Source organism: Haemaphysalis longicornis, unplaced genomic scaffold (assembly GCF_048455015.1).
Source record: "Haemaphysalis longicornis isolate Haplotype H1 unplaced genomic scaffold, Haemaphysalis longicornis Haplotype H1 scaffold_7, whole genome shotgun sequence".
NCBI classification, from domain to species: domain Eukaryota; kingdom Metazoa; phylum Arthropoda; class Arachnida; order Ixodida; family Ixodidae; genus Haemaphysalis; species Haemaphysalis longicornis.
In genome coordinates this window covers 1,972,685-1,999,104 of record NW_027526422.1, presented here as the reverse complement: position 1 = coordinate 1,999,104, position 26,420 = coordinate 1,972,685, and the positions used below count along the sequence as shown (strand labels likewise).

The following is a 26,420-nucleotide window of genomic DNA, read 5'->3' as shown; positions in this document are numbered from 1 at the left end:
GAGTTCAGTGTTGAAGCCGACTTATCTCCGCCGTTTAATTTTTCTATTCCGGTAGGCATTCTGACGTTGCTCCACCGGGAAAATCTCTACCCCTGTAGTTTTTCTGGGCTCTATCATATGCGACCGATGAGACCATCGTGTTCAGCGGTTGTGCTGCTCATTCAAATCTGCATATTTCTAGAAATAGAGCGCTTGATACTTTATGTGAGCAAAGCAGGCACGTGCAAGATAGTGTGGTGAGGAAAAGCAGTGGTATACATATTGATTTTACATTCTCTGAGTGTTTTGTTTACCATATCTTTTAGAGACACGAAATGCGGGGCGGAAATTTTTGCAGAACATGAACTTCTCAACGTTTTTTAAAGCCACAGAAACTTTGGAATGTGAAAGATATATCAAAATTTTGTCGTTTTGGTGTCAGCTTGCTGAATCCAAATATGTATTGTGTTGATAGGAAATATTTTTAGTAATAGAGGTTAGAATTTGGCGGGTTGTTTTCGGCAAGGAAGCACCGCTGTCATCTCAACTGGAGCTAATGTATTTACACAGAACAGGGAGGATTTGTGCACAGCTAATACTTTATGCACAGGACCATTAGATTTGTGGATATCTACAGAGGGATAGGGGAACTTGTAAACCAGCAAGGGGGAGCGGACCTGCACACATTTTAGTGTAACCATTATTAACCACACGGATAATAAATGGTATATTGTCTTTAGCAGCAGAGAACAAAGAGGTTCGCGACGTGCATTTTATTTTTCCATCTTTGTTGCAATGTTTGATACTGAGAGGGGCAGGCACATAGTTAAAGGGTTAAAGGAGCCATGAAGAGAAAATGCAAGTTGGTTTTATTCGAAAGATTTCGTGCCCCAGCGCTTGTCCGGATACAAACGGTGCTTTATTCACTGAGAAATCAAACAATTTAGGTTAAAATTTTGATTTTTCCGCTCAATCGTGCGTTTTCGTGGTCCCAAATGACATCACAGGAACCGACCGCTCTGCAGCCTAGAGTACCTTCATTCACGCATCCGCCGTACAGGGTAGAGACACGTATACGCTGGCGCCGCCATTTTCGGTTGCCCGCTCGCCGCCGAAGCAAGTCATTGTTTCAAAACCGCGCTAAAATTATCGCCGCAATGCGGTTTACTGAAGAAGTTTGAATCATATTGTCTGTTTCGCGTTGCTAGGTCTCGTGGGAAACGAAAAGAATAACGCGTTGAGCCCGTTGGCCCAATTGCGGCGGCACGGGACCGTTCAAAGCTATCCTTCCTTGGGTTGGGGATGGAGCCAACAGTGGGAGCATTAATTGTCTCAGTCGCCATCGGCATTCCACTGTCATTGGGGCCACTTGAAGACAGACGTTTCCGCTTCTTCACTGACGCAAATTTTCTTGTGCTCACTTGGCTTGTGTTCGTGCTTGAGGCACTGCATACGGCCCTCTTGGTCTGCCTGTCATAATTTTCGCTGGTGCTGTCCGAATTTGGTTCCGTGTAGACTACAGGCATTCTGCTCGTACTGTTGGCCCACGTGCACGTGGGGTGCACCTCCCGTCTTCGCCTCCCCCTGGGGGGGCTCCCAGAACTAACCCAATTCGATTGCACATTTGTGGCCGCCTCTTTTGAAGCTGCATTGTGGTTCGGAGTAAAATCATCAGGTTCATATTTTCTTGGGGCTTGTTCAACGGATTGGCTTCTCTGGCATTCTTTCAGTGGCTCCTTAGCACCGGTACCTGTCCGACTTTTCTTAGGTGCTTCACTTTTTCTTGAACTGCCCTCCGATGAATATCGCTTGGGTTGACGTCCACGCACTGCCTTTTGAGTGGCGATATCGGTGCATTCCCGTTTCTACGGTGCTACCTTCAAGTTGACTGTCTTCTGGGTAGCTGCGCGCTCGAATGTCGGCTGGCTAGCACATGTTACCTGTGCCTCTTCATTGGTCATGACATCTTCAACTTCTTGCTTGGCGCTTGGCTTCTTTCGAGTGCTCGGACGGGCCTTAGGGTTGAGCAATTATAGCTATTCCGGCAACGTACAGTAGATGCTTCGAAGTCCACATTGCCTCAGTGTGCCACCAGACTTGCACTCCGGAGATTCAAGCATCCCCTGAACCGTCCAACCTAGAAGAGTTTCCGCAGCTGTCAGATCTTTGTTGATCCTACCTATTTTACCCGTAGCCACCTTCCAAAAGGCGTCCGACTCAACCTGTACGCCGATTTCATTTGCCTTCCACGTACTCGGCTGGAAGGCGTCGGCTAAGGGCTTGAGAGGGGCGAATCGGCTCTTGCTAATTGACAATCTGATCTCGTATGGACCACTGGCACCCAGCTTTTGGACGTATAGAGAAACGCCAAAAGCTTGCGGGCTTGCATCGCAAAAAGCGTGCCTTTTGATTGAACCTTCCACATCAAACGAGTGCGAGAACACGAACCGTGGAACCTGGACCTCATTCAACTCTGTTAATTGGGTGCACCAACTGTTCCATCGCACTTGTTCGTCATCTGGAAGGCGTTCATTCCATGTGCGGCTCTTTTACCAGAAGTCCTGGAACACAAGCTTGGCTGTTAAAGTGAATGGTGCAAAGTATATACCAAGGGATCATACATTCTCGCAAACGTCTGCAGCACGGTGCGCTAGATTGACGGATTGGCTGCCACAAATTCGGATGTGTTTTTCGTCGACAGGTAAACGTTCCCACGGTACTCCCAGCACTTTCATCCTGATTGCGTCTCCCGCTTCTTTTTCGATTGCGACATAGTCCCGCACAAACTGATGCCCGAGCTCCTCCGAGTTTGATGCCCATTTTTGTATCTCCATTCCTGCCTCGGAGAATATTTTGCGAGCTTCCTTGTACATTTGAATTGCCTTTTCGACGCTAGCGCTAGGTACACCAATTATGAGGTCATCCACGCAGAATGCCTTTTCCAGCAGCGCTACTGTTTTCGGGTACCGCTCCCGACACGCCTGGAGATGGTGGCGAATCGTTGCAGCCAGCAGGAATGCGCTAGATGACGTGCCAAACGGTACGCGCGTCATCCCGCAAGTGACAATGGGGGACGCCGGGTTATCTCACGTAGGCAGTCGTTCCACACAGAAGAACCTCAACGCGTCGCGATCTTCTGGTTGCATCAGCAACTGCAGGTACGCCTTTTTTATGTCTGCAAGGATGACAACAGGGTGACAGCGAAAAGTCCCGAGCAGCTGAATGACTTCGACCCCAAGCTTCATGCCCTTGCAAAGGACATCGCTTAGGCAAGGCTGACCGGCTGTATGCGAAGAAGCGTCAAACACTACTTGAAACTTTGTTGTCACTGCGTCCTTTCGAATGATGGCACATGGTGGGGCATGTAATACAAACTGTCGATTGGACGCGGCCGTTCTGCAACTCGTTCCGCGTGGTTTTCTTCAAAACAGGCTCGAATTGCCCTGTCATACTGCTCGAGCAACTCAGGTTGTTCCCAGAATCGGTTCAGTTGCGTCCGCAGACGGTGCTCCGCGAGCTGACAGTTTTCACTGCGAGGAGGTAAACCAGGAGCCTAGATCATAAGTGGTACTTGGTACCGGCCTTCGATACGAGTGACGTTTCGGTCGAGTGTTTCCATCGGGCTATCCTGCAGCGACTTTTCGTGACTCGGGTCATCAATGCCAATGGCATCCAGCCGCCACATGGCGGACGCGTCAAAGCCAAATGTCCGGGTGAGGTGCACGACAGGAACATATATGGCACTGGTAAAAGTGCATGCGGGAGAAGCGAGCCTTCCTTGAACGGTCCAGCCTAGAACTGTTTCTACTGCGGTGAGGTCTCCATTGATTCTCTCTACCCTGCCCGTGGCCACCTTCCAGTAGGCGTCTGAACCAACCAGTACGCTGACTTCATTTGCCTTCCATGTACTCGGCTGGAAGGCGTCGGCCATGTCATACCGCTTTTCTATAAGGGTTCCCATGGTCGCGGTGTCGAGTTCCGGACTCGTAAGGGAGCAAATGCTACACAATGTAAATCGGTTTTGTGTGTGCGTGCTTACATAATCTAGCGGAGCACTCATATCAAACAGCATGCCAGTTACGCTTGCCAGTATCATACCTCGGATATCGATCACTACCCTGGACAAGCCAATGCGGCATAAATTTCGCAACACTCTACGACAGAAGTACGATGGATATAATGCAAAATTATACTTGGGGATCAGCATGCGACAAAAAAAATAGTGCTGGATCGTGTTGTCCTCAGCGCCCACATTGATTCATCATTGGCTATGTATCCTCCGCGAGCAGCGCGGCGACGCATGCGCTACAACCTCTTTTTCGAACCATCGTCATATGATGCAGGGAGCCTGCAACAACTAGCACAAACTAAAATTTTACGTCTGTGAAGCTGCCTACCCTGTAGTTAAAAAAATGCGTCCGCCAAGTGATGAGCTGTTTGTTGTTGAAGTCAAAAAACAAAAGGGAAGTGAATGCGTTGCTTGTGTGTGTGATTACTAAAACGTTCATCTGTTGATTTCGTTCCGCACTCGGATACAACATAGTTATGCGACCCCCTCCCCCACCCCTCTTGCGAAATAGCAGTGCATTTCGCATCTAGTTGGATCTGGTTGAGTCCTGCCTGGCTGAAGTTTAGCACTTTAGCACTTCCAAAGCTGCACTGGGTTAGCTATTTTGTTTCTTCCCTACTTGCAGACTGCTTGTTTGGATAGCTGGATAACTTTCCTTTGGTCTTGCTATAAGGCGCAAGTGTGCACATATACAATGAGGCACAGCCTTGCATTATGCCTAACAATTGCACAGGGCTTAAATTCCCATAAGAGACGTAAGTGGTTGTCAGGTGTTAGGTAATCACATTCCCGAGACACATTTTTATACGACGTATGTACTTGAAAAAACGCCGCATTCCTTGCATGCGCTGCAAGACGAACCCAATCTTTCAGTGCGCCAGTGTCGGTTTAAACGAGGCCGCACTGAAATTCACTTGTGCCTGATGTGTTCGGAAGTGACAGTGCTGATATGCTGCTGCCATCACTGACGCCCGTAAAAGCGGTCAGGAAGCCTCCAGAACCGAATTCCAGGATAGCTTCTGTTGGCACTCGAGCACTCTGCCAAGCCATAGCTGTTTTTGTAGCGTGAGCTACATGTACTGGCCGAGGTTGAGCAATCTCACCTGGCTCCTGGAGAGCCGTGCTGCACATGCACGAGGAGCAGTGACTTCACACGGCGAACAGAACGTTGCTCGCTGCCCAGCGTCTCTCACACACCCCACGCGCCCAGCGTCTTTGCCGACCTCCGTTTTGCACCTTGACATTGTAATTCCAGCGGCCGCGGCTCTCACATGCTGGTAATTGAACAACGTACTAAATGTCCGCGGAGAAAATAATAATAAAACGCTAGCATTTCTCATTAAAATGAATATATATTTTCTTGCAAAAAACGTTTTTTTCGCCTCCGTGCACTTGCGGACAGACTTTTCGTAGCATGCAAGCGCGTTGAACGCGTCCTCAGTTCCTTTTTGAGCCCCAACAAGGCACCTGGGCAAGTCAGTAGTGTCCATTGCCTGTCCTGGAGCGGGCACAGGAGCTTCAGCAGTTACTGGGGGGTCGTTAGCATCCTCTGGCACCCTCGTGTGCCGGAAACTAACTGTACAATTTTTGGGACTGCTGAGTTTTTTCAAAGAGCTCCGTGAAAACAGGACTAGATGCCTCATTTTTTTTCCTGACTTGGCACAACAATCTTCGTGGCATTCTGATGAAATACATTCAAAATTTCTCCCTTTTTAAACATGTCTGTCTCTCGAAATACTTCGAACCACCACAGTGGATCAAGGGCAAAGGCATTGGGCTGCTGAGACAAGGACGCGAGTTCCATTTCCGGCCAGGGTGGTCGCTTTTCTCATGAAGGCGAAAAGCGAAAATGCCCGTTTGTTGGAGATTTTAGCGCCTGTTAATTAAGGATCCTCAGGTGGTCAAAATTCATCTGGAGCCCTCCACCATGATGGCACGCCTCATCGCTTGAGTAGCGTTGGCACGTTAAACCTCATAATCAATCAATCAATCAATCGAAATTCTTCATTAAATCAGGAATGGCACTGCATCTATTTCATTAGTTCGAGTTCATAAATACATTGAGCCGCACAGGCGCCAGCGGGGGAATCCGAGCTCGTTCGTTATATTGGGATATTCGTAAGATTGGGTTTTGTTGGATCGAGTTTTGACTGTATATAAAGAACGTACACTAGCCTGGTGAATGCTGCATGAACACACAGCCTCAAATGTTCCAAAAGCCCCCCTTCTTGCATGTTGTCATCGTAGAACCCAACAGTGGAAGTAATGCTCGGTCCCTTTTTCTTGAAACAATCTTGCCCTTGTGAATTTATGCTGCTCTTCATGCTCCAGCTTTGAGAGTCATCACGCATGGCAAGCACAGAACATGAGAAGTGAGGGGAAAAAATGGAGCTGAGCCGTTTATCAGCACAAGAGACAATGCACAAAGCAGCACGCAAGGACGCAAGAAAGAAAGAAAAAGCACAGGATGCGGAACAGAGGTAGTGTTGCAGACTTCTTCAACAGACCCACACAGGCGGCCATCAGTTCCCGTACTGCATGTTCAGGAGCAGCAGGGTGTCAGTGATGGGCACTGCACTGTTCACATTGGTGCTGATGCCAACCTGGAAGGCCTTCTGCAGGAGCATGCTGCCGTGCTCTTCGGCAAGCACCACAAACTCCGGCAGGTGGTCCAGCACGAGCAGCACCAGGTCCCGATGGTCGCTGGCGAGGCACTGCAAGTAGCCCGAGATGAACTGGCCCGCCGTTCTGGGGTTGTTGCGGATGCTCTGCAGGAGCAGCTTGAAGGCCAGGCCGCAGCAGGAGATGTTGGTGCTGGTAAGCACGACACACTGCAGCTCGTCCTGGTAGGAGCCCAGCAGCTGGGGTTTCCTGGAAGCGACTGCCTCGAGGTCCCTGAGCGCCGCCAGCATCTCCTCGGGGTCCACGCGGTCCCGGTTGAGCAGGGCCCGCAGGTCCCGGCCGGGAGGTGTCCTCCTCGCCTCGGGACCCCCCTCGGCCTCCCCGCCGTCCGGGTGCGGCAGGATGCAGGTGCCGGCCAGCAGGGCCTTGAGGCTCGCCAGGTCGGGGAAGACGCCGGCGACGTCGTGCAGCGCGCCCTGGTGCCTCTGTAGCCAGTGCCTGGCCGCCGCCGGGTTGTGCTGCAGGTACTGGTGCACCAGCAACAGGCAGCGGTGGAGCAGGCCCGCGATGCGCTCCCGCTCGTGGTGCCGCAGGAAAGGCACGTGGCCCTGGAAGGCGTCCACGTAGGCGTCCAGCACGTCGTCCAGGGCGGCCACCCGGGCGTCCAGGAAGAGCTGCGGCACCAGCAGCTCCAGGGTGCCCAGCATGTGCACGAAGAAGGACGCGTGGCTGCGCGTGCCAAACACGAGGGTGCCCATGCCCGACCGGCTGTGCAGCAGGCTGGCCATCATGGGCAGCTGCCGCAGCATCAGCTCGGGGTGGGTGGCGGCCAGCTTCCGGGCGGCAATGTGCAGGTCGGAGAGCTTGTAGTACGACTGCTTGCTGTAGTCGGCAATGGACAGCGCCAAGAGCAGCGTGTGCGAAAGGGTGTCGACCCTCGTCTGGCCAGACACCTGAGGTCCAATGCCCTTCAGGATGTCGGCCATTGCGTCGGACGAGAACACGATGCTGGGAATGCAGAGGTAGAGCTGCGCGAGCATTTCTTTCGCGGCTGCACGGCGACGGGGCTCATTTTGCACAATGGCCACCAGGTGCGCCACGACGGCAGAGATCAAAGACTGGTCGGCGCAGCCTTGCTCCAAGAGCGGCAAGCGTCCTGAAATCTTGGTGCCGTTCTGCGTGGCTAGCTTTCCTTCCGGCGCTGTGGTGGCTGCCATGTGCTCGTTTATGATGTAGTCGGCCATGGCACAAGCTTGCTCTGGACTGAACACCAGCACCTTCTCCGGAGTGTAGTGCTTGGGGATCTTCTTGTCGCGGCCCTGCCATATCTTGGGGATGAACATGCAGGCCTGGAGGAAGTCCAGCACGGCCGAGGGGTCATACTTCTTGGTGGACGCCTGGGACAGGATCTCGCCAATGGCCGTGTGCAGCGTGGCCCAGTGTGCGCGGTGGATGAGCAGTGCCAGCAGGTACGGCCTAAAGGTCGTCCTCAGCAGCTCATTCTTGGTGCTGTTGTGGAAGAGCAGCTGGTGCTGCAGCTCCGGGCAGGACGAAATGCACTCCGGCTCCAAGTGCTCGAGCCAGTCGACAATGACAAAGCTGGTGGTTACTCGCTCAGACTCAAACATGTCCCTGCACAGAACCTCCGAGAGCGCATGGATCAGCTGCTGACTGTCACCCATTTTGATGGCCCTCTGCACGAGCACGCAAAGGGCCTCCTCGAAACGCTTGGATTCATTCCGCGCCACAGATGTCAGGGCTTCCACAATGTTGGCAGATTTCACGTCGCTGGATGCTAGCCTTCTCGGTGCCTGATCCTTGTTCCTCGAAGACAGGTGCAGTGTGCAGTACTGGGTCAAGATGGCAGTGAGAGGCGACTGGACTTTGCTCAACTCCAAGATCTTAGAGCACACCCAGTGGAACTTGAACGTGAGCGGAGAGTTGGAGGCCTCTCTCTGCTGGGCTGCAATGGCAAGCCGGAACAGGGAACACGAGATGTACGACTTGGCGTACAGGGCGCCCACAAACGCTTCCCGCTGGGCGCTTTCCAGGAGGTGCTCGCACGTGTGGATGAACTCTGCCAGAGCGCCGCCAAACAGACACTTCCTCAGCACATCGTGCGAGAATGCCTTCTGGAGGCCTCGGAAGAGCTCCTGCTCTTGCTTGTGGCCCAGTGCTCCCTTGAGGGCGTCCAGGCTGAACAGCTGCACGACAGCCGCCGGAATCGAGTCCAGGCGAGACACCGGCAGCGGCCTGGGCGGGGCGTGCTGGATGACCGACGTGGGCACCACGTCCTCCGTGTCGGCCGCCACGTCCCCCGAGTCGCTCTCTCCCAGGAGCCGGTAGAAGGCCTCCCCTCCCAGGGCGCCCCGCTGGTGCTGCACCTGGACCAGTTGAGACATGTAGGCCTTGTCCACCACGGCCTGGGCGACGGCCTCCTCGTCGTACTCCACCGCCCGGTCCAGGCAGCGCAGCAGCTTGCTCATGCTGGGCACGGGGATGCCAAAGGACTGGATGAACAGCACCAGCTGGCTGGGGTCCAGGTCCTTCAGGGCGGCGTCCACGAGGACGTCCACGGACGACCGGATCATGCGCAGCTTCAGCCAGTCGGGCAGGAGTAGCGCCTCTTCCGACGTGTCCACGAGGAAGGCCTGCGGCGGGTCGCCCCCCTTCGGGAACCACGTCTCCAAGAGGGCATGGAAGGCTTCCGGGTCGTTCTGCGGAGGCCCGTACGTAAGCAGGATGATCATGGAGTGGACGACCAGGATGTACATGGTGGCCGTCTCCCCGGAGGCCCACTGCAGCGTGATGTGGTCCTGGCACTCGTACCAGAACACGTCCTTCGAGGGCTTGCGGGCATTCTGCAGGTAGCGCGTGAATATGTCGAGCAGCGAGCAGTGGAAGAGCTGGCTGTGGGCCAAGCCGACGGCGTCCTGCAGCAGTATGCAGTTGACGATGGTCGGCCTCTCGATGATGAGCTGGGTGATGTCCAGTGAGAGCTCGGACAGGCCGTCGTCCGGGGTGTATGTGGCGAGGAACTTGACGTAGGCGGTGACAGCAAAGGGGTCGTTCTCCACCTGGCAGGCCTGCCGCAGGGTCGCGCTCACCTCCTGGCGCACGACGCTGAAGTGGGGCAGGGAGGGTATTTCCCGGAGCAGCCACTCGTGCTGGTTCGGCTCGGTGTCCGCACTGCAGTCGGCCGGCCTGAGCACCACCGTGAGGCCCTTCGTGGCCAGGGTGCGGGCATTCTGCTGCTGCGAGCTCAGCCGGCGCATGAAGTAGTCCAGCACTTCGCACGTCGCCTGGACGTCTCCATCCGGGCTCCGCAGCAGCTTCTGCAGGTGCTGCAGCAGCTGCTGCTGCTTGCGCTTCTTGCTCAGCGGAGCCTTGCCCTTGCCGGGCCGCTCCTCGTCCAGCTCGCCTGGAGCGCTGCAGCCCAGTGCGTCGGTGAGCAGGAACTCGCAGAGACACTGGACGGGCAGCAGATCGAAGGAGCCCTCGTTGGACTCGACCAGCTCCGCCAGCCAGGGCATGTGCGAGGTGCCTTGTCTCTGAATTATCCCGAGCAGGAAGTCCGGTTTCCTGCTCCTGCACAGAAGATGCCCCAGCTTGTGGCTCTCATTGAGCGCCTTGAGCTGGTCCAGAACCTGGGGAGGGGGCCTCCTGGTCACACCGCCAGGGTCCATCGTGATCAGCTTGGACAACAAAAGGCTGTTGCTCTCCGTAATCGTCACCTTTGTTGAAGCCGCTGCCAGGTGCGTTTCAAACTCCAGTATCTTCTGCTTTTCTATTTGAGCAATTTGCATTTCTCGGGCCTTGATTTCGTCCGCCTTGTCACCCACGGCCAAGGTAGGTGGAGGAAAAACAAAGTGGTTTGTGATGCACATCTCTATCATACTTTGCAGAGTGGGGTGAGTTGCGAAAGTGTTTTCGCCAAGCGGGGAAGGGTTGTGAGCCACCACAATCAGGAGCATGATCCAGGCCTTCCAATAGTAGTCTGCAATTGCGAGGTTTGGTGGCGTGTAGCCCGCCGGAAGCGAGATGTTTTCAGGATGGTGATAGGCGCACAGGTGAAAGATGAGCTCGCTAAACTCCATTTGTTCCACTATCAAGACGGGGTGTGAATCCTCCTTGTAGATGGACGCAGCTCGTCTGACAAGTTGGTCTACGAGCTCCAGGGCATCGGAGGCACTGAGGGGGTGTTCTTTGGACATACCCATGATCAGTACTCGGATCAGTGTATCTTCCAAGGCGGGCACGTCGGAAGCCAGTCGCAGCATCAAATGCCTGTCCCCTTCGGGGGGCCAGTTGTCTTTGCAGTAGTGTTCCAGCTGCTCGAGAAAAAAGGCCTTGTGCAAACAGTGTAGGAACTCATTACGGGCAGGCTTGAACATTCTGGGAACCACCGTATGCAGCCACCACACTGTGTCTCGCTGAATGGTGGCCACTTGCATTTGGTAGTTGCGAAGGGGTGAGATGTCTTTCTTTTCGCCTCTAAACAGTGCTGTTGCTGCCTCTCGCACAGCTGGTGTGATCGCCAGGAATATGGCTTTGACAATCAGGTCCGTTATAGAAACAAAGAGGCGCTCCCTGAGCGACTGTTCCAGCTCTTGGAACTGGGCTTCCTTGCGTTCCTGCATGAGACCGAGGCAGAAGGCCGTGAAGTGGAGGTCATGGCGCAAGGAGCGGATGATCTCTCGGAACAGCGCCCGCAGGCAACGCAGGTAGTCATCCCGATTGATCAGCAGGTCCTGGAAGACCTCGGCCAAGACCCGTGCTGCCTTCTCGGGCGAGTGCTGGAAAATCACGGAGAGCAGCTGCATGTTGTTCGGGTTTCTCGAGTTGGAGAGCTCATTGTAGATGCAGTGCTTGAGGACAGTGCTCAGATTGTCTGCGTGTTGGCTTAGCAGCTCCTTGACGCACTGCATAAAGTGGTTCACCACGGGCTTCGTCTTGAGTCGTATGCGGATCAGGCAGCCGATCACCTCTACGTCGTGCTTGTTGTGCTGGTTGCAGTTCATGCACACCGTCAGCAGCAGGTCCTGCGCAGCACGCGTCAGCTTGGGGTTCTGCAGCCAGGTCTCCAAGCGGTGGGCCACTATGGAACGCACCTCACTGATCCCGCATGCACAGACCAGCAGGCGAAGCAAGTTCTTGGAGATGTCCATTGGCTGCCGCCGGTTCAGCTGTTCGTGGATCACTTCCAGGATGTAGTGCTCAATGCTCGCCCTGGAGCCCGCAAACCTGGGCACGACAGCAATGTTCTCAGGGTTCTCTTTGAGGTCCAGGTGCAGACTTGACAAAGAGTCGTCGTCGTCCACAGCCGGGGCTGGAGGGCTCGGACATGCGTCCGGCTTGAACAGAAGGTCTGGGGCAAGCATACTCTTGGGCGGCAGCCTGGTGTTGAAAGCTGTCAGCACATTGTCAACGTAATTTTTGCACTCGTCATGGTCGACCCACACTCGGTCTCCCAGAGAGTCTTCAACAAAAACCTTCACAAACTGTTCGGGCCAATTGACATTGTCCTGGAAGGCCGCCAGCAGAAGGTTGCTAGCCAGCACCGAAATCAGGTTGTTGCCTTTGGTTTTAAAGTTGACAGTGACGTCCCGCTTGAGCAGGCTCGTGAAGGCCTCGATGGAGCCTTCGGAATCGAAGATCCTCGGGCGAGTCTTGGCGAGGAACATCAGAGTCAAATAAAGCATGGGGTCTGGCTTGGGTCGAGTACTTTTGAGCGTCTTCGCCGCACCGCACATGAGCGATTCGACCTTGTCGTCATCCCCGACGTCTTCCGCCTTCAAGACCCTGCTCAGGAAGTCTGTCGGGTCGACTTCGACGGCGATGATGTCCCACTGGTCACTCTTGTTGGAAGGCGCTTCGCGCTTCACCTGCTGCGAGCCGCCGGGGCCCAGGCGGGAGAGGGCCGACGCTGGAGTGGCCGCCGCCGCCGCGAGCTTCGGCTTTTTCAAGCCACCACCACCACCGCCGGACTGTCCGCCGACGGCGTCGGGCCGTTTTCGCTCGCCGCTGGAACTGGCCCCGCTCAGCGACGACTGCTTCACGGGCGTCTTCGGCTCGGGAACGTCGGCAGCTGATCTCTGCTTCGACCCGAGGGCAATAAAGTCCCCGGACGGGAACAGCGCCTTCACTTTGTTCGGGCCCCTTTTTTGGGACCCCTTGCCTTTCTCTCGTTCCATGTTCACTCCGTTCCCTCCACGCAACTACACCGTACAGAGCCGAGGGTCTTGCCCTGGCATAACAAGTGTGCGCGACTTCGTGCCGCACCAGAAACTACAGTGTGGTGACGAACTGGACAACCATTATTATGCCCTAAAACTGGCCACAGACCACAGTACGGACGTACGGAACATGCTGCTCTCACGAAGCACCATCGCATGGAGGAAAGAATACTTTTTCTTTCCGAATACTTTTTCTTTCCTCCATGCCATCGCAACCACCCTCTCCCTTTTCCTCTCTCTCTCTCTCTCTCTCCTTGGCAGCAACTTTGTCCGTACATTTGCGTTAGCTTGAAGCAATACCGCTCCATTTGTAATAAAACGGGGCTTTCCTGCAATGCTGCAATGAGACCATTTCAGAACTCTTGTTGGACGCTACCGGCGCTGCATTGCGTAAAAACAAATCCAAGAGTAGCCAAAGCCTGGTGCTCAAGCAGGGCCAAGTAACGTGCAAGCATGTTTTCACGCTACGTAAACAAGCAGCGTTTACGCGTCCTTTTGGCACTTTGTGTGTGCCTGCCGTGCACAAGCGGCGAGTCACCGGGCTGCACTCTGGTCCACAAGGACTCTAAATCGGAGAAAGCGCTGTTGGAAGGGTTGCATGACCTGAAGGGTGAAACGTGAGTTTTCACTTTGTGCGAGTGTTACACTGCTCTGTACACGCCAGAATGTAAATCTTCGATCTTATTTGACCGGTACTCCTCATCGGTAGTTGATGAGTCTGTTTCGTGCTTCCGCGCGTTTCAGATGCGCGTGCTGGTCTCACAACGAGTGTTTTGGGTGTGTTTCAGGTTCACGGTTGAGGACAGACCAGATGGCAAGCTCAAGAGTGTTTTCGAAATCGGCGTTTGCGCGAGCGTGAACAAGTCTGCCCCCCAGGTTGGAGCGGTTCAACATGTCATCGGCGATAAGGCCAACCAAACAATAGTGCTGGGCCAGCTGAACGCCACGACGCTACTTGGAGCCCGTGAGTATCATCGCACCGACCTGCCAGGGCATTGACGTCGGATCAGGGGACACAGCAGATTGCTCGCCAACCGCCTTTCTCCCATTCCAGCCGGATGGACGCTAGTCACGTACAGAAACGGCGATCGTTACAATGGCTCCTGCGAGAACTCGACGCGGCAAGTCCAGTTGGTTGTCCTCTGCAGCCCTGACGTGCACCACGTAAGTCCTTTAACGCACAAACTGACGTGCAGGGGAGCTTCGCTGGCTGTGCATATGCATTTCCTGCACCAGTTACAAAAAAATTACAAGTAACTTGCGTTTTATTACGGCGACACGCCAGTGTGCATACAAATTGACCGATTTCGGTAGATTAGAATGCACAGCAGCAATTGCTCAATAATGCAGAAAAAGCCAAGTGTGGAAACAGGGTGAAGGTTGGGAAAACCGGCTGAAAAAAGCACGAAGGAGAGAAGACACAACACACACGCTGGACTAGCAACTGACGTCTTCCTCTCTGCATCCTTCTTGATTTCCTGTGACATTTCGTATGATGCTCAAACGAGATGGCTGGGCTTCACTGCGCTACTGCGTGGCTCGCCAACCCTCCGACAGAGGCAGCTGACCGGCCACCGGCGCGTCGTCGCAATTCGTTCGCTCAGTTCAGACTAACCCACGACACGATTTGTGCCTGGAAGAATGTGCGCTTAGTTTGTTAGTTTGTGGACTGCATCAAGCTCCACACAAGCACACATGCAACGCTTCGCTGGCTGGTACGCTAGTAGAAAAATCCGAGGCCAATTAAAGGCAGGAGAAGAGTCAGTGAAGTTAATATAGGTACTAAGGAATGAAAATCTACTGAATCTTTTATCATACAGCGTAAAACCAAGGAGCAGGAAGCACTTTTTGCGCTGGGTGAACTAGCACAGCGGTCTGCAGCACGACCACACATTTGCAAACACTTTTCTGCATAAGGAATGCAGTCGTTAGAAATGAGACAATTGTAGGAATTTAGGAAGCACTTGCTGCACGAGCGTTATTCAAGAAATAGTCATCCAAGCAGCTTGTAATGCTAAAACTAAGTAAAAATGCAAACTGGGTATACGATATTGCTGCGAACCATGCATTGGAGTTTTTGCTTTTACCGCCTGGCTGCACCGGGCTGTGTTATCTGTGTCCCGAGTGAAGTGCACGTTCCATCATTTCTTTCTTATGCTGCACGGATTATTTCATTTGATAGGGAGAATGTTTCGCCCTAACGCCACTAGCCTAGAATAGTCTTCTTTATCTACAGTGTTCTCTGTGTAACTCGACGGTTCGAGAAACACCCGCGCCAGAAGATCAATGCCCGCAGAGTAGACGCCGTAGCACCTGTTCGCCGACACACTTTGTTGGCTGCTGCTTCGCCGCGGTGTATTGTTTGAGTTGTTTGTGGAGCACATGTTCACTCCAATAAACTTATTTTCCCTTCAAAACAACTGCGTCGTCATTGGCTACGTGACAGTATATACTTCATATGTCCGCCCCTGACAGCGCTAGCTCATGGCCGAGTGGTGTGAAGCATACAGTGCGATGTTTTGTCCCCGATTTTTTTTTTTTAAGTTGATTTATTTGTTTTGGGGTAACATTTTCTATACTGAATTGAGCTTTTGTGCTGTAACGTTCATTGCTCCACGAGCAAGTTCGCAGAACTCGTGCAGACTGACACTGACACACTGTCGAGTTCTCATGGCGTGGTGTTGCCGTAAGCACCGACTGCTTGCAGGCAGACCCTTGACCTGGTGCAAACATGCCTCTCGAGGCAAGCTCCAAAGTTCGGGGCTTAAGCGCGTTGCATTTGAGCGTCTGCGGTGACGTGGAGGGCGTTAATTCACAGCGTACGCCTCGGCTAGTGATTGTTACGGCTCCAAGCCGTACTGGCAGGTCATCTGACGCATTTTACAGGCGACAAGATGGCAGAAGCGCGGTACGCTGATTTCTGAGATATCGAGAATGCTCAGCCAAAGATAATGTTGGATGCTAAGCATGTTGTTTCATAGACCCAAAACCAAAACTGGTTTAAATTGTAATCTTGGACATTATCCAATCATGCAGCACCTCGTATGGACGTCACTGCTGTTGCTGTGGCCGCCGCTAACGTCTCGTGGTGTTGTTTCTTCTTTCAAGCTTTATAAATTAAATACTGCTTTATCAACCAGATAAATGATGAAAAGCGTGTTTGTTTCTTTGTTTCAGCCAGTCAATTCGATGCAAACAAAACAGGAGTTTGGCAAATTCACTTCATTGTCCCTTTAAGGGGGGACACTCCTCTTCAAACTATTTCTTTTAATTTTTAAGTAAACTCTGTGAAACTTGTCAGCCTTGCTGCTTTTACCCCACTGATTTCAAATACGGCATTATTTTTTTAGTTGGTCAATTAGGTCCCGAGATAATTAGAGGTAATTAACCATTTTTGGAGGAACAATAGACAAAACTGTGTTGGTCAGAAAACTGTAATCTTTACATTTTCCAACAGTATGAACCCTGGTGAGTGCAATAAGACAATCAGTTTTTTTATACATCGCTTGGAACTATTTTTACAGCTCATTAAACTTCAGTGTTTGATGTTGGTACTTAATATGGCTCCTTGCCAGTGTTGCCACCAAGGTTTAATGAGCTGTAAAATTAGTTCCAAGCGATGCATCAAAAAACTGATTGTCTTATTGCACTCACCAGTGTTCATAGTGTTGGAAAATGTAAAGATTACAGTTTTCTGACCAACACAGTTTTGTCTATTGTTCCTCCAAAAATGGTTAATTACCTCTAATTATCTCGGGACCTAATTGACCAACTAAAAAAATAATGCCATATTTGAAAACAGTGGAGGAAAAGCAGCAAGGCTGACAAGTTTCACAGAGTTTACTCAAAAATTAAAAAAGTTTTTTTAAGAGCAGTGTCCCCCCTTAAGCTTTTGGTTCCGCCGCCGAGCGTTACGAGAAAGAACGGGAAAAAATGCCAGGCGCATGTGAGTGTGCGCCTCGTGCAGAGCGCTTGGCGTCACCTAGGCTTGCCTGTGGGCTTTTTGCCTCGTGAGGAGACTGCAGGGAAAAATACCAGGAAAAAATGCTGAGCGCACGTGAGCCTCGCGAGGAGCACCCGGCGTTGGCCAGCTCGACCGTCAAGAACACACTGCCCAGCGTTCGTGGCGTGGTTTATCACTTGCGTTCGCTCCTGAAGTGGGGAGCACAGCCGCTTGCTGCAGGTTCTGGCTTGTGCTAACGCGGTCCACTTTAGGAGAGCTGTGAAGGCCTGTGGACAAAACGATTCAGACCTGCCAGCCTGGAAAAATTGAGCGCAAGTCCGGAGGTCCATGTGAGGCGCAACAGCTGACGAAGGTGCACCACTAGTGGAAGCTGCACCAGTTTTCTTGTCCTGCCTTTTCCAGGAATCGTGACACTTCCAAAGAATGGCTCACACTTGCACTGACGACAGTGATGGGAAGGATGACAGGATCCTTGAGGACTGGTCAATGCACAGTGCTCCCGTAACCGGCCATTGACACATCAGCCCGTTTGGCTGACATAGACCTTCCCACACCTCAACAGAATATTGAAAATGACTCTTTCCTCATCCTCTACATCTTTTTTGGCATGCATTGTTTTGCAGGCACATTTCTTTTTTCCCGCTTTTTTCCATGCACCATCCGCACTGCTTACACGGCGTGGAAAACACCATGCCGTGAGGCAGTTTTCTTTGTGAACACAAAGCATCACCTCAACCCTTCTTTTCTCCTTGTTTTCACCAAGCTCCTGCGCACTTTGGTTTTCCCTTTTAAGCGTGACACGGAGCCGGTCATCTTTCCTATCAGTCATCAGTGCAAGTGTGAGCCATTGTTGGAAAGTGTGACGGTTCTCGAAGATAGCAGGACAAAAACAGAGAGGGAGATACTTGAAGTGTTCTACAGTGGCCAACAGCAGGAAGAAAGTTGCGTCAGTGTTTCTTTCGGTCGCCTTCCTACAAGGCTGAGCTGAAGTTGAAGAGGGAACAAAAAAAAGTGATGTAGAATGACAGCGTTTTCATCAAAGCATGTGCACTGTTGGCTCATGCATTGGCATGGATTGCTTGCAGGTTGTACGATTTTTTCAGGTAAATGTCAGTTGCTAGTCCAGCGTGTGTGTTGCCTCTCCTCTTTCTGCCCTTCCAAATCCATCAACTGGATTGATTGATTGCGGGGTTTAATCCGCCGATGCTTCACAGGCGATGAGGCGCGCCTTAGTGGGGGGCTTTGGATTAATTTTCACGACGTGGGGATCTTTAACATGGGCTGAAATCTCGAACACACAGGTGTTCTTGCTGTTCGCCTCCATCAGAAAAGAGGCTGCGGCAGCCGGGAAACGACCTCGTGCTCAGCAGCACAACACCGCGGCGGGTCCAAATCCACCAACTGGCCCAGCAGACTGCACTGTTGTGAAAAAGGGCAACGCCACCCCACAGTTTGTGACTGCACGAATTGCAAATGCATCGTGAAACAGGATAGGTGTGGCTTTTCAGAGTGTCTCCATGAAACAAACATGTAAACTTGAACTAAATGAATTGGGGAAGATTTACTGGAGCCGAAAAGACGCGAGTGTCAGCTAGCAGACATTGTAAAATAGGAGGCCCCAGGCAAGGCGGTAGGTTTTTTTTATAGTTGTCGTTTCGTTGCAGTGTTTCGCTTTGCGCACAAGTGAGGTCTAAAGATGCATGCCAGTGAATGTGAGAGTTTATTGTAACGACTTACTGCTTGCACACACATGTGCAACAGCCAGTGGCAGAATCGCATTATTAGCCTCGTTGGCTTTGAAACCAGATTGGCGTCAACATCATTGGCCAATCGCCATGGCCTCTGCGATTGGCCGTTGCTCCAGCCGGCCGATTCGGGCGGAGAGAGCGTAATTCCCAAGGGGCCGTTCCACCATGCGGCGCTGGTGGTGGTTGCAGGCAGCAGCCATCCGTGCCGCGGCAGTCCTCTTGATGACTTTTGCACTCCGTATGACAAAAATAAACAGCCATAGCTGCTTTTAGGAATGGAAAGCAATGTTATAGCACCTTGCGATTCATTAATGTCAGCTATGGTTGCGACTAGACGGATTTATTTCACATGCACTGTCCGATACTGCGCTCTCCACAGAATGTCCTTCCAATAATACCTCCATTGAGAAAATTCCCACGTTTAAATGATGTCCAACTCGTAAATAGGTATTGTTATTTCTTGTGCGGGCATCTGGCCGTAATGCAGTTCTGTCAAGCCAAGGCTATTAAGTTGAGACTGGGATCTGTGTGACTGCCTCGTCCCCGCAATGGGTGGCCACTCTCTTTTCTGGCATTCCAGTCAATGTTTATTGGAGGTAACGCCTGCTGTATGCCAAGGAGACTGAAAAACGCAGGAAGCGGTTATGTTGAATGATTCCTGGACGACATTGTAATCTCTGTGGCACATGTCGTTATGCAATGTTACGCGTTCGATCTTAGCGGCAATAAACAAAAATAAACTTTAACTTAGATGCACCACGTTTTTATTCCATTCTTAGAGGTATTTCGTTGCCCACTGGCGAGCAAAATAATCACTGTAATTGGCATGGATACCTAAAATACAATAACTTTTCATTACTGATTTCAGGGCACATCTGAGAAGTAACTATATGAGCTTTCATGTTTGGTTTGAATATTAGTCATTTCTGTTCACACTTAAGTTACCTGCCACATTTGCGCGGGACGGGACAGTACAGGAGGTGCATGGCTTGTGTATGTAATCACTGCAGAAGCATTAAATACCTGGCTAGAAAAAAATCCGAAGTCAAGGGTCCACGTGAGCGAGATATGGTTCCACAAATGGCAGACCGCACAAAGAAAATAAAATTGATGAAAACTCGGCGAATTCGGCTCAGGCAGGGGAATTTCGAGCCGGCAGATCACCAGTCAAACGTTCATTCCCTGCAACACGGCCAGTGAATGTGTTGTAGCCTTATAGACTGGTACTTAGGCTCACAGTTTTCAGCGGAAGCTGTGAAACATGGGCGACCACAGGAGGTGGACCTTGCAAGAAGACGCAAGGCGTACAAAGAGGCAAGTTGTCGCTGCAGCTACAACTGCTCCTAATCGATGCCTCCTCAACTGTTGCGACACATCATATATACGGAAGACATATCCCTCTGATGACTAATACATTGTAGAAATAGAGGTGACACAATTTTGATGGGCCTACCATTAGACATTGAGGATCACATAGTTTAAAATAAAATGCATTCGTATCCTTGCAAGTGCACAAAGTGTATGTGTGAATGTTTTTAGATGTAAAATGTTACAGGCTAGGTTCCGACCAAAAACTGTGTGCGTCGACAAGGTGTCTAGAAAAAAAACTCACGTTGAAAGCATTTATCTTGCGGTAAAGCCAACTTTGTTGCGCTTGCTCTGTATATGTCCATCTAATCTCGGTATCCTCCAAAAATCATAAATAAATTGGCCGCTAGGGCGATTCCATCATTACACTGCTCTATTTAATTATCGTAATTAGTTTACAGGGACCTTCTAATGTTGCAGAATTCCCGTCTGCTCTACATGGCTGTATACGGGGAGTGTATGGGGCTGTAACTTTTGCTTTATCAATACTATCCTGAAACAAATTAGGTATGCGACAATTAGCAGCGCAGACGACTCGAACATTACATTTTTCTTTTCTGCTTGTCGCCATTGCATAGTTCACAGTGAAGTTAAAATTCCTGATTGCTGTCAATGCATCTACGAGAGGGAAACACAAGGATGCATGTTTGTCCACTGGAATAAACTGGTCCCTCCAAGTTTCATGAGTCCAATTAACTAGGAAGCGTACGTTCAGTCACAAATTACAAACAACGTGTTTGTTTCATGCACTCCTTGGATTGCACTCTGCTGCTCCGCTCGTAATCCTTCAAAGAGTGGACCCAGTATACCCAGCACTTTTATTCACAAATGTAGCAAGGATCTTGAAGCATTTGCATGCCGTCACAAGCAGAAAACATTTCAGTGTGGTGGAACATTTCACATAGAAGCGGTTAAAATTTCACTTTGCATTGCAGTAGCCTGGATCTTAGTCTCTTGCGCTATGGGGCCTGATCGGTGAGCATGGCAACAACATATGGCATGGCAACCACAAACTGGTTCATCACCACAAATAACTATCTATAATAACTCTAAATAATTTCCGAGAAAGTGCTGCTGCCACTCCGCATGCTCGCACCACTCTTGAGGTTGGGGTCGTCCTTCATTGTCAGGTCTCTTAATTCATCAAAATTGATGCCCGCAGGAGAGTTCAGAGGAATTACAACAGCGATGACACCCAGCCGCCAAGCCATTCAGGGGAGTTGGTGCGAGCGGCCGAACCATCGGCTAACACAGCCATCTTGTGGCACGTTGCAGAGTTTTTGCTGGGGGACGCACCAAACAGGACGGCCGGAGCAACGGTGCGGGGCCGGCAGCCGATCGCAGAGGCCGTGCACTTTCTTTCAGGCGGCAGCATCACCTGTGAAAGCTTTGACAGGGGTGGTGTGTAGGGGGCGGGGTTTGATGGCCTAAGCACCACCGTACCGCGAGTGCGTAAACAAACGAACAAAAAAAAAAGCATCCTTTATGATTGGCTTCCAATTTTTGTGACAAAAAGGAAAGCCAGTAAGCAGCACTCAGGAGGGTGGTGACATTGGAATGAAGTTGGAAATAGAGCTCCTTGTGACGTCATGAAAAAATGGAAATGGCCAGAAGCGAGGCTTTGCAGGCCTTCCGAGTCACCAGCAGCTCTGAAGAGCCCTCGTTTTGTGTCCGACTGGCGGCCGTCCCCTCGCAGGGCGCCCTGGAGATGGCCACCAGCGGCCGGCCTGGCGAGACGCAGTGCTCCTACCTGTTTGTGCTGAGCAGCAGCGTGGCCTGCTCCGAGGAGAAGCACGGGCAGCACCACCGGGGAGGCCTCAGTGGCGGGGCCGTCTTCTGCATTCTGTGAGTCCCCGAAAGTGATCTGGGAACCGTGTCGTGCAGCTCACTGGCAGAGAACTCCTCGTGGCTGCAGGTTCTTCACCGCGGCTGGCGGCTACCTCCTGTTGGGTTTCCTGTACAAGCGCATTGTGGTCGGAGCCAAGGGCCTGGAGCAGATTCCCAACTACAGCTTCTGGAAGGACTGCGGAAATCTCCAGGCTGTGAGTGAACGCTCCGCAGTGGGATGCACTGTCCCTTTTGGAGGACAGCTCGCTCGTTGCGTGCGCTGCGGGCCGGGGGCTGCCTTTGTTGGCCCCTCCCTGTGCATTGCACTGCAACGGCACTCTCTGCATACTGCTGCATTTACCTGATTAGAAAGAGAAAATGTGCCAGCCCCGATTTTAAAGCGCACCCCTCCCCCATCAGGATGGGTGCAATTACATCTGCCGGTGCCACGCGTGCGGCGACCCCTCGGACGACCACCGCTCCTACCGGGACATCGATGACCGGCCACTGCGTCCGGACGAGGACCGAGATGACCAGCTGCTGACCATGTAGTGGGAGCTCCCTCCTCCTGGCTGGCCTCGGGGGGAAACATCGAGGATCTCTGCTGTCCGGTGTGGCAGAGCAAACAGCGCCTGTTTGCATGCCATGTCAGAGCGTGTATGCCTTGTCCTCGGATGTAACCAGTTGTTGTCAAGCTGCTAACGGGCATTCCCCATGATGCTATGGCAGGTGTGGGTCAAGCGAACACAGAGTGACTAGTTTCTTGTTGTTTTCTTTGTCACGCACCAAGTCTCTAGGGTTTTCCGTTGATGTGCTGTTACAATGGACAAGCAAGCGCCGATTAATTCCACGCAAACTTGCCAGGTGGTGATGTTTCCGGGCATAGCACTCGTGCGTTTCTTGTTCATTACTGCATTTTTTTTTTTTTTTAAACTCTAGCACAACTTCGATTCAGGGGAGAACTGAAATTGAGTTGCTTTCCATTTGAAATGCTGAACTACTTTTGTTTTAGTTAACTTCACTTCATACTTTGGGCTTTTGCCTTTCGTTTACTGGAAGCTCGAAGGGACAAGAGCACATGGCAAACGTTCAGTTACTTCAATGTCTAGAATGCTCTCCGAGCTTTTTTTTCCGCCAGGTTGCGGGTATTTTTGGCGGCGAACAGTGCATTCCATGGGTGCTGTTTACCCCCACACCATCCTCTCTGCTGTGACGATGGTGCGCACTGTGGCACAGGGCTGCGTTTGGCCCATTGCTCGCATCTGCTGTGCTACAAACAAAATACAGTTAAACCTTGATGCAACCAAGCCATAAGAATGGCACTTTACTTTATTACATTGAAATTTGATTGCACCAAAATTCTACACCTAGCATGCAGAAACGTGGTCAGTGTACTTGCCGCTTGCCAGGATTCATTTCCAGAGCCGCTTTATTTTGTCCGAAAGTGATCTGACCTTATTTTGCTGTCAGAGATGGCCTTGCGGTGCATCCATAGGCCCAAATTGCAGCCCAGCCATGTTGTGTAGCATGCACTTGGAGGTTGCTTTTCAGTAGCAAGGATGCAAGTCCCGAGTGGCACCGTTAGGAATGACCCGGCACCTCTGTGCTTTCCAAGGCTGACCTAATTGTTAGCTCCTTCATTGCCCTCTGCGCTGTTGCGTTCTTCAGCTACACTCGCTGTTACAGCCGCTTAGTTCTGGAATTGCCCGGTTTCAAAGCGCCTGGATCGGCCAAATGGGTGCCACGCTGATGGCCCTCGCTAGTCCTCCGCACCACCACCCCCTTTCTTGCCCGTAGCTCCATCCTGGCGCTTGGCTGGCCACACGGGGGCGTGCTCAGCCGAGCCGTTCCCCTGATGGGCAGCCACACAAGGCCTCCCTCTTGGGGCAGAGCGGAGGCGTGGGTTACTACCCAGGCCGCTCGTGCCCGCAATGCTTTTTCCGCAGTCATCAGGTCCTTGCGGGTAACCTTTCTTGAAATCGAGAGGCTTCGTTGTATTGAAACTGCAGCAACAGTCACTTCGTTATATTGGAATTAAACATATCCTGCAGGCATTAGGTTACGTATCCTTTGCAACTTTGTCACATTGCGGATGTCAGGATTGCTATATCGAGGTTTTACTCTGTGAACCACTGAGTGGGTGAAAGTCAGACTTTTAAAAAATGTTTTGGGGGGCGGGGAGCTCATCATCGTTATGGTGTCTGGGCGTTTTGGGTCCCATCTGCTCACCACTACGCCAAGTAGTGAAATGATGCATGTGGGGTGTTCAAACTGCACAGTGAAGCCTCAAGTAAGTTTCTTACACAAACGGTTGTTTTGGGCGTGCACACGGTTAGAGGTGTTTTTCGTTGCACGGAGCGCGCACAGACGCCTCTGAAAGTGGGGGGGAGAGAGCATCGCACGTGTGGTTCAATTCCCTCGCCTCCCTCCAGGTGTGTTTTGCCTGCAACGCGGTTATTTTATTTGCATAGGTTGTACGCATTCTGCACACTGAACTGCATACATTGTGGCACGTCATTTTGGTTTAAAAGGCTTAGCGAGGAGGGTGATACGAGAATAGGCTGTTTGTTCCATTCACAAGTGCCGTTGCGGTTTCTCAAGAAGACTTTCTCGCTCCACCACCAGCAACTCGCGTAGAAAGCCACGCTGACGTGCCTAGAGCTCCTCCACAAGTACCAGGGCCACACAAATGGGGCTCCCTCTGTTGAGGTTCGAGTACACTGAAATTTGCAGTAGGTACTGCTGATGCTGATTGCTTTTTTCTTTTTTTATGGTGCAAGGCCAACTATGGGCAAAGCACAAAAAAAAAAGTCATTTAGAGTGGTGTAAGTAATGAACTAGGTTCAGTGTTTTGCTTTTGCTTCCTTAAGTAGCGGCACTATTCAACACGCGTTGTTTACATGGAGTATTGTCACGAGCCCTGTGGGTCCTTTTGCCAAAGTTGATGTTTGTTTTTGTTCTAAAGCACCTCTTCAGTGTGGGATGTTGCATGATCGTGTGAAGTGCGACACCAAGTTGGCACCCTGTGGCAGCAGACGCACATTTTGGGCGTTTTCACGACACTGGCTCATTGCCAATTGGCAGCACACTGGGATTTGGTGCCTTGGTATTTCTCGCGCATTCAATGCTAGTCATACGAGAACAAGCTGTGGTGTTTTTCACATTGTAGTTCTATTGTCACTGTTCTCCCCCCTCGACTGTGTTCAAAGTAGCTGTGCCACATGAGAGCTTCTGTTTCACATTGCCAGCACTAATGCGAGTTATGGGGACTGTGAAGAAAACCTCACTCCAATCGAAATGGTAACAATGTCAGTTCTGGTCCAGTGAGTTTAGAACCAAGAGCAACAACTCGCCAGCCCCTTCCTCGCTCATGGCTTGGGACACTGTCCGGTGGGTGTAATTGGCCGGTGCTAACCACCTTGTGGGATTGCGGCTAGAGCTCAAATAAAAAGTTTGTGCCGATGAGGCAGTGGAATCGAATGCTGCCACCCTCTCCTGGGTGGCTCCCTCGCAAGGCTCGTCGGGTTGAACAAGTCATGCCTGCCATTTCTTGAGGGCCCTGGTGAGCTCGGGTCACCCTGTTCGAGTCACTTCTGTCAGCCGAAGCAAGAGCAAGTTCGAGGCAGTGCCCTGCTCGGCTTGGTCATTTTCGAATGTGCGATTTATTCGCCCTGGTGCCGAGTACTGGCTGCCCACTTTTGGCTGCTAGCCCAAGTGTGCTGTGGGGCTTTTTCCATGTTGTGTGACGGCACAGTAGGTGGGTCACTTGAAATCCGCCCATCAAGACACTGGGTCCCAGGACTAGACAGGAGGGGAAGAACTAGACAGGAGGGGAAACGAGGCTTTCTAGCACGGCCAGATAACATTGCAAGCAGTTGTCCCTGGATAAGCTAGCGGCATCTGCCGTGGGTGAAGAAGCTCCGCGGCCGCCATCATTTCATCCATCAGGAGCCTCCCCCTCCGCAGTCACAGCTTTGCAGTCAGCCTTGGTTTTCATTGCGACATTACCTCGTCGCCCGCCCGCCCTTGCCGCAATGGGCCATTTCCCCTCGTGGATATTCTGGCTCGGTGGTCCCAGGCGACACCAGCAGCATTTCCCATTGAACAAAATTGCAGCGGGGTATGGAGGAACCGAGTTGGTCGAATGCATGGACCCTGCAAGTATTGCGAGGCCAGAAAAGATGTCGGTGCAATTTGCTGGCACGGACGAACGGGGGGCCATTATTCGGTGCTTCGATGTCTCCAGTGGACTGGGCAACCACAGTGTTGTGCTGGCAGCCATCCATCTTTGGCCTGCCCGTGTAACTGGACAGCGCCTGCGAGACACCTGCCTGGCGGTGGCCTGCTACGACTTCGTGGATAATAAATGGGAATTGCATTCCACGCATGTTTCCTGCACTGCGCACAACAATGTTCTCACACACACACACACCCAGAAAAGGTAGTGCAAATGTGTTCCCTTCAGCGCTGTACAGCACATACGATTGCATCTCTACGCCGACTGGCACTTTTGCTCACAAGCACAGCCTGAGCAAGCAGGTGGTGGAAACCCCATCAGGGGCGAGTGCACGGACGGGAAACTACAGTGCGCGCCAACTGTCCTTGAT

General features: G+C 51.8%; 2 protein-coding genes across 2 annotated transcripts; one reads left to right on the top strand and one right to left on the bottom strand.

Moving 5' to 3' along the window:
• Positions 1-6,421: 6,421 nt before the first annotated feature.
• Positions 6,422-13,147, bottom strand: Ints1 (integrator complex subunit 1). Its single transcript, XM_077675671.1, has one exon. The coding sequence runs from the start codon at positions 12,862-12,864 to the stop codon at positions 6,571-6,573; it is 6,294 nt and encodes a 2,097-aa protein (XP_077531797.1). The 5' UTR covers positions 12,865-13,147; the 3' UTR covers positions 6,422-6,570.
• Positions 13,148-13,316: 169 nt separating this feature from the next.
• Positions 13,317-26,196, top strand: LOC144144301 (cation-dependent mannose-6-phosphate receptor-like). The gene is made up of 6 exons (XM_077675680.1): positions 13,317-13,523; positions 13,695-13,870; positions 13,961-14,070; positions 21,683-21,831; positions 21,902-22,028; positions 22,234-26,196. Exons 1-6 carry the CDS (start codon positions 13,360-13,362, stop codon positions 22,363-22,365), a joined length of 858 nt encoding a protein of 285 aa, XP_077531806.1. The 5' UTR covers positions 13,317-13,359; the 3' UTR covers positions 22,366-26,196.
• The last annotated feature ends 224 nt before the right edge of the window (positions 26,197-26,420 follow it).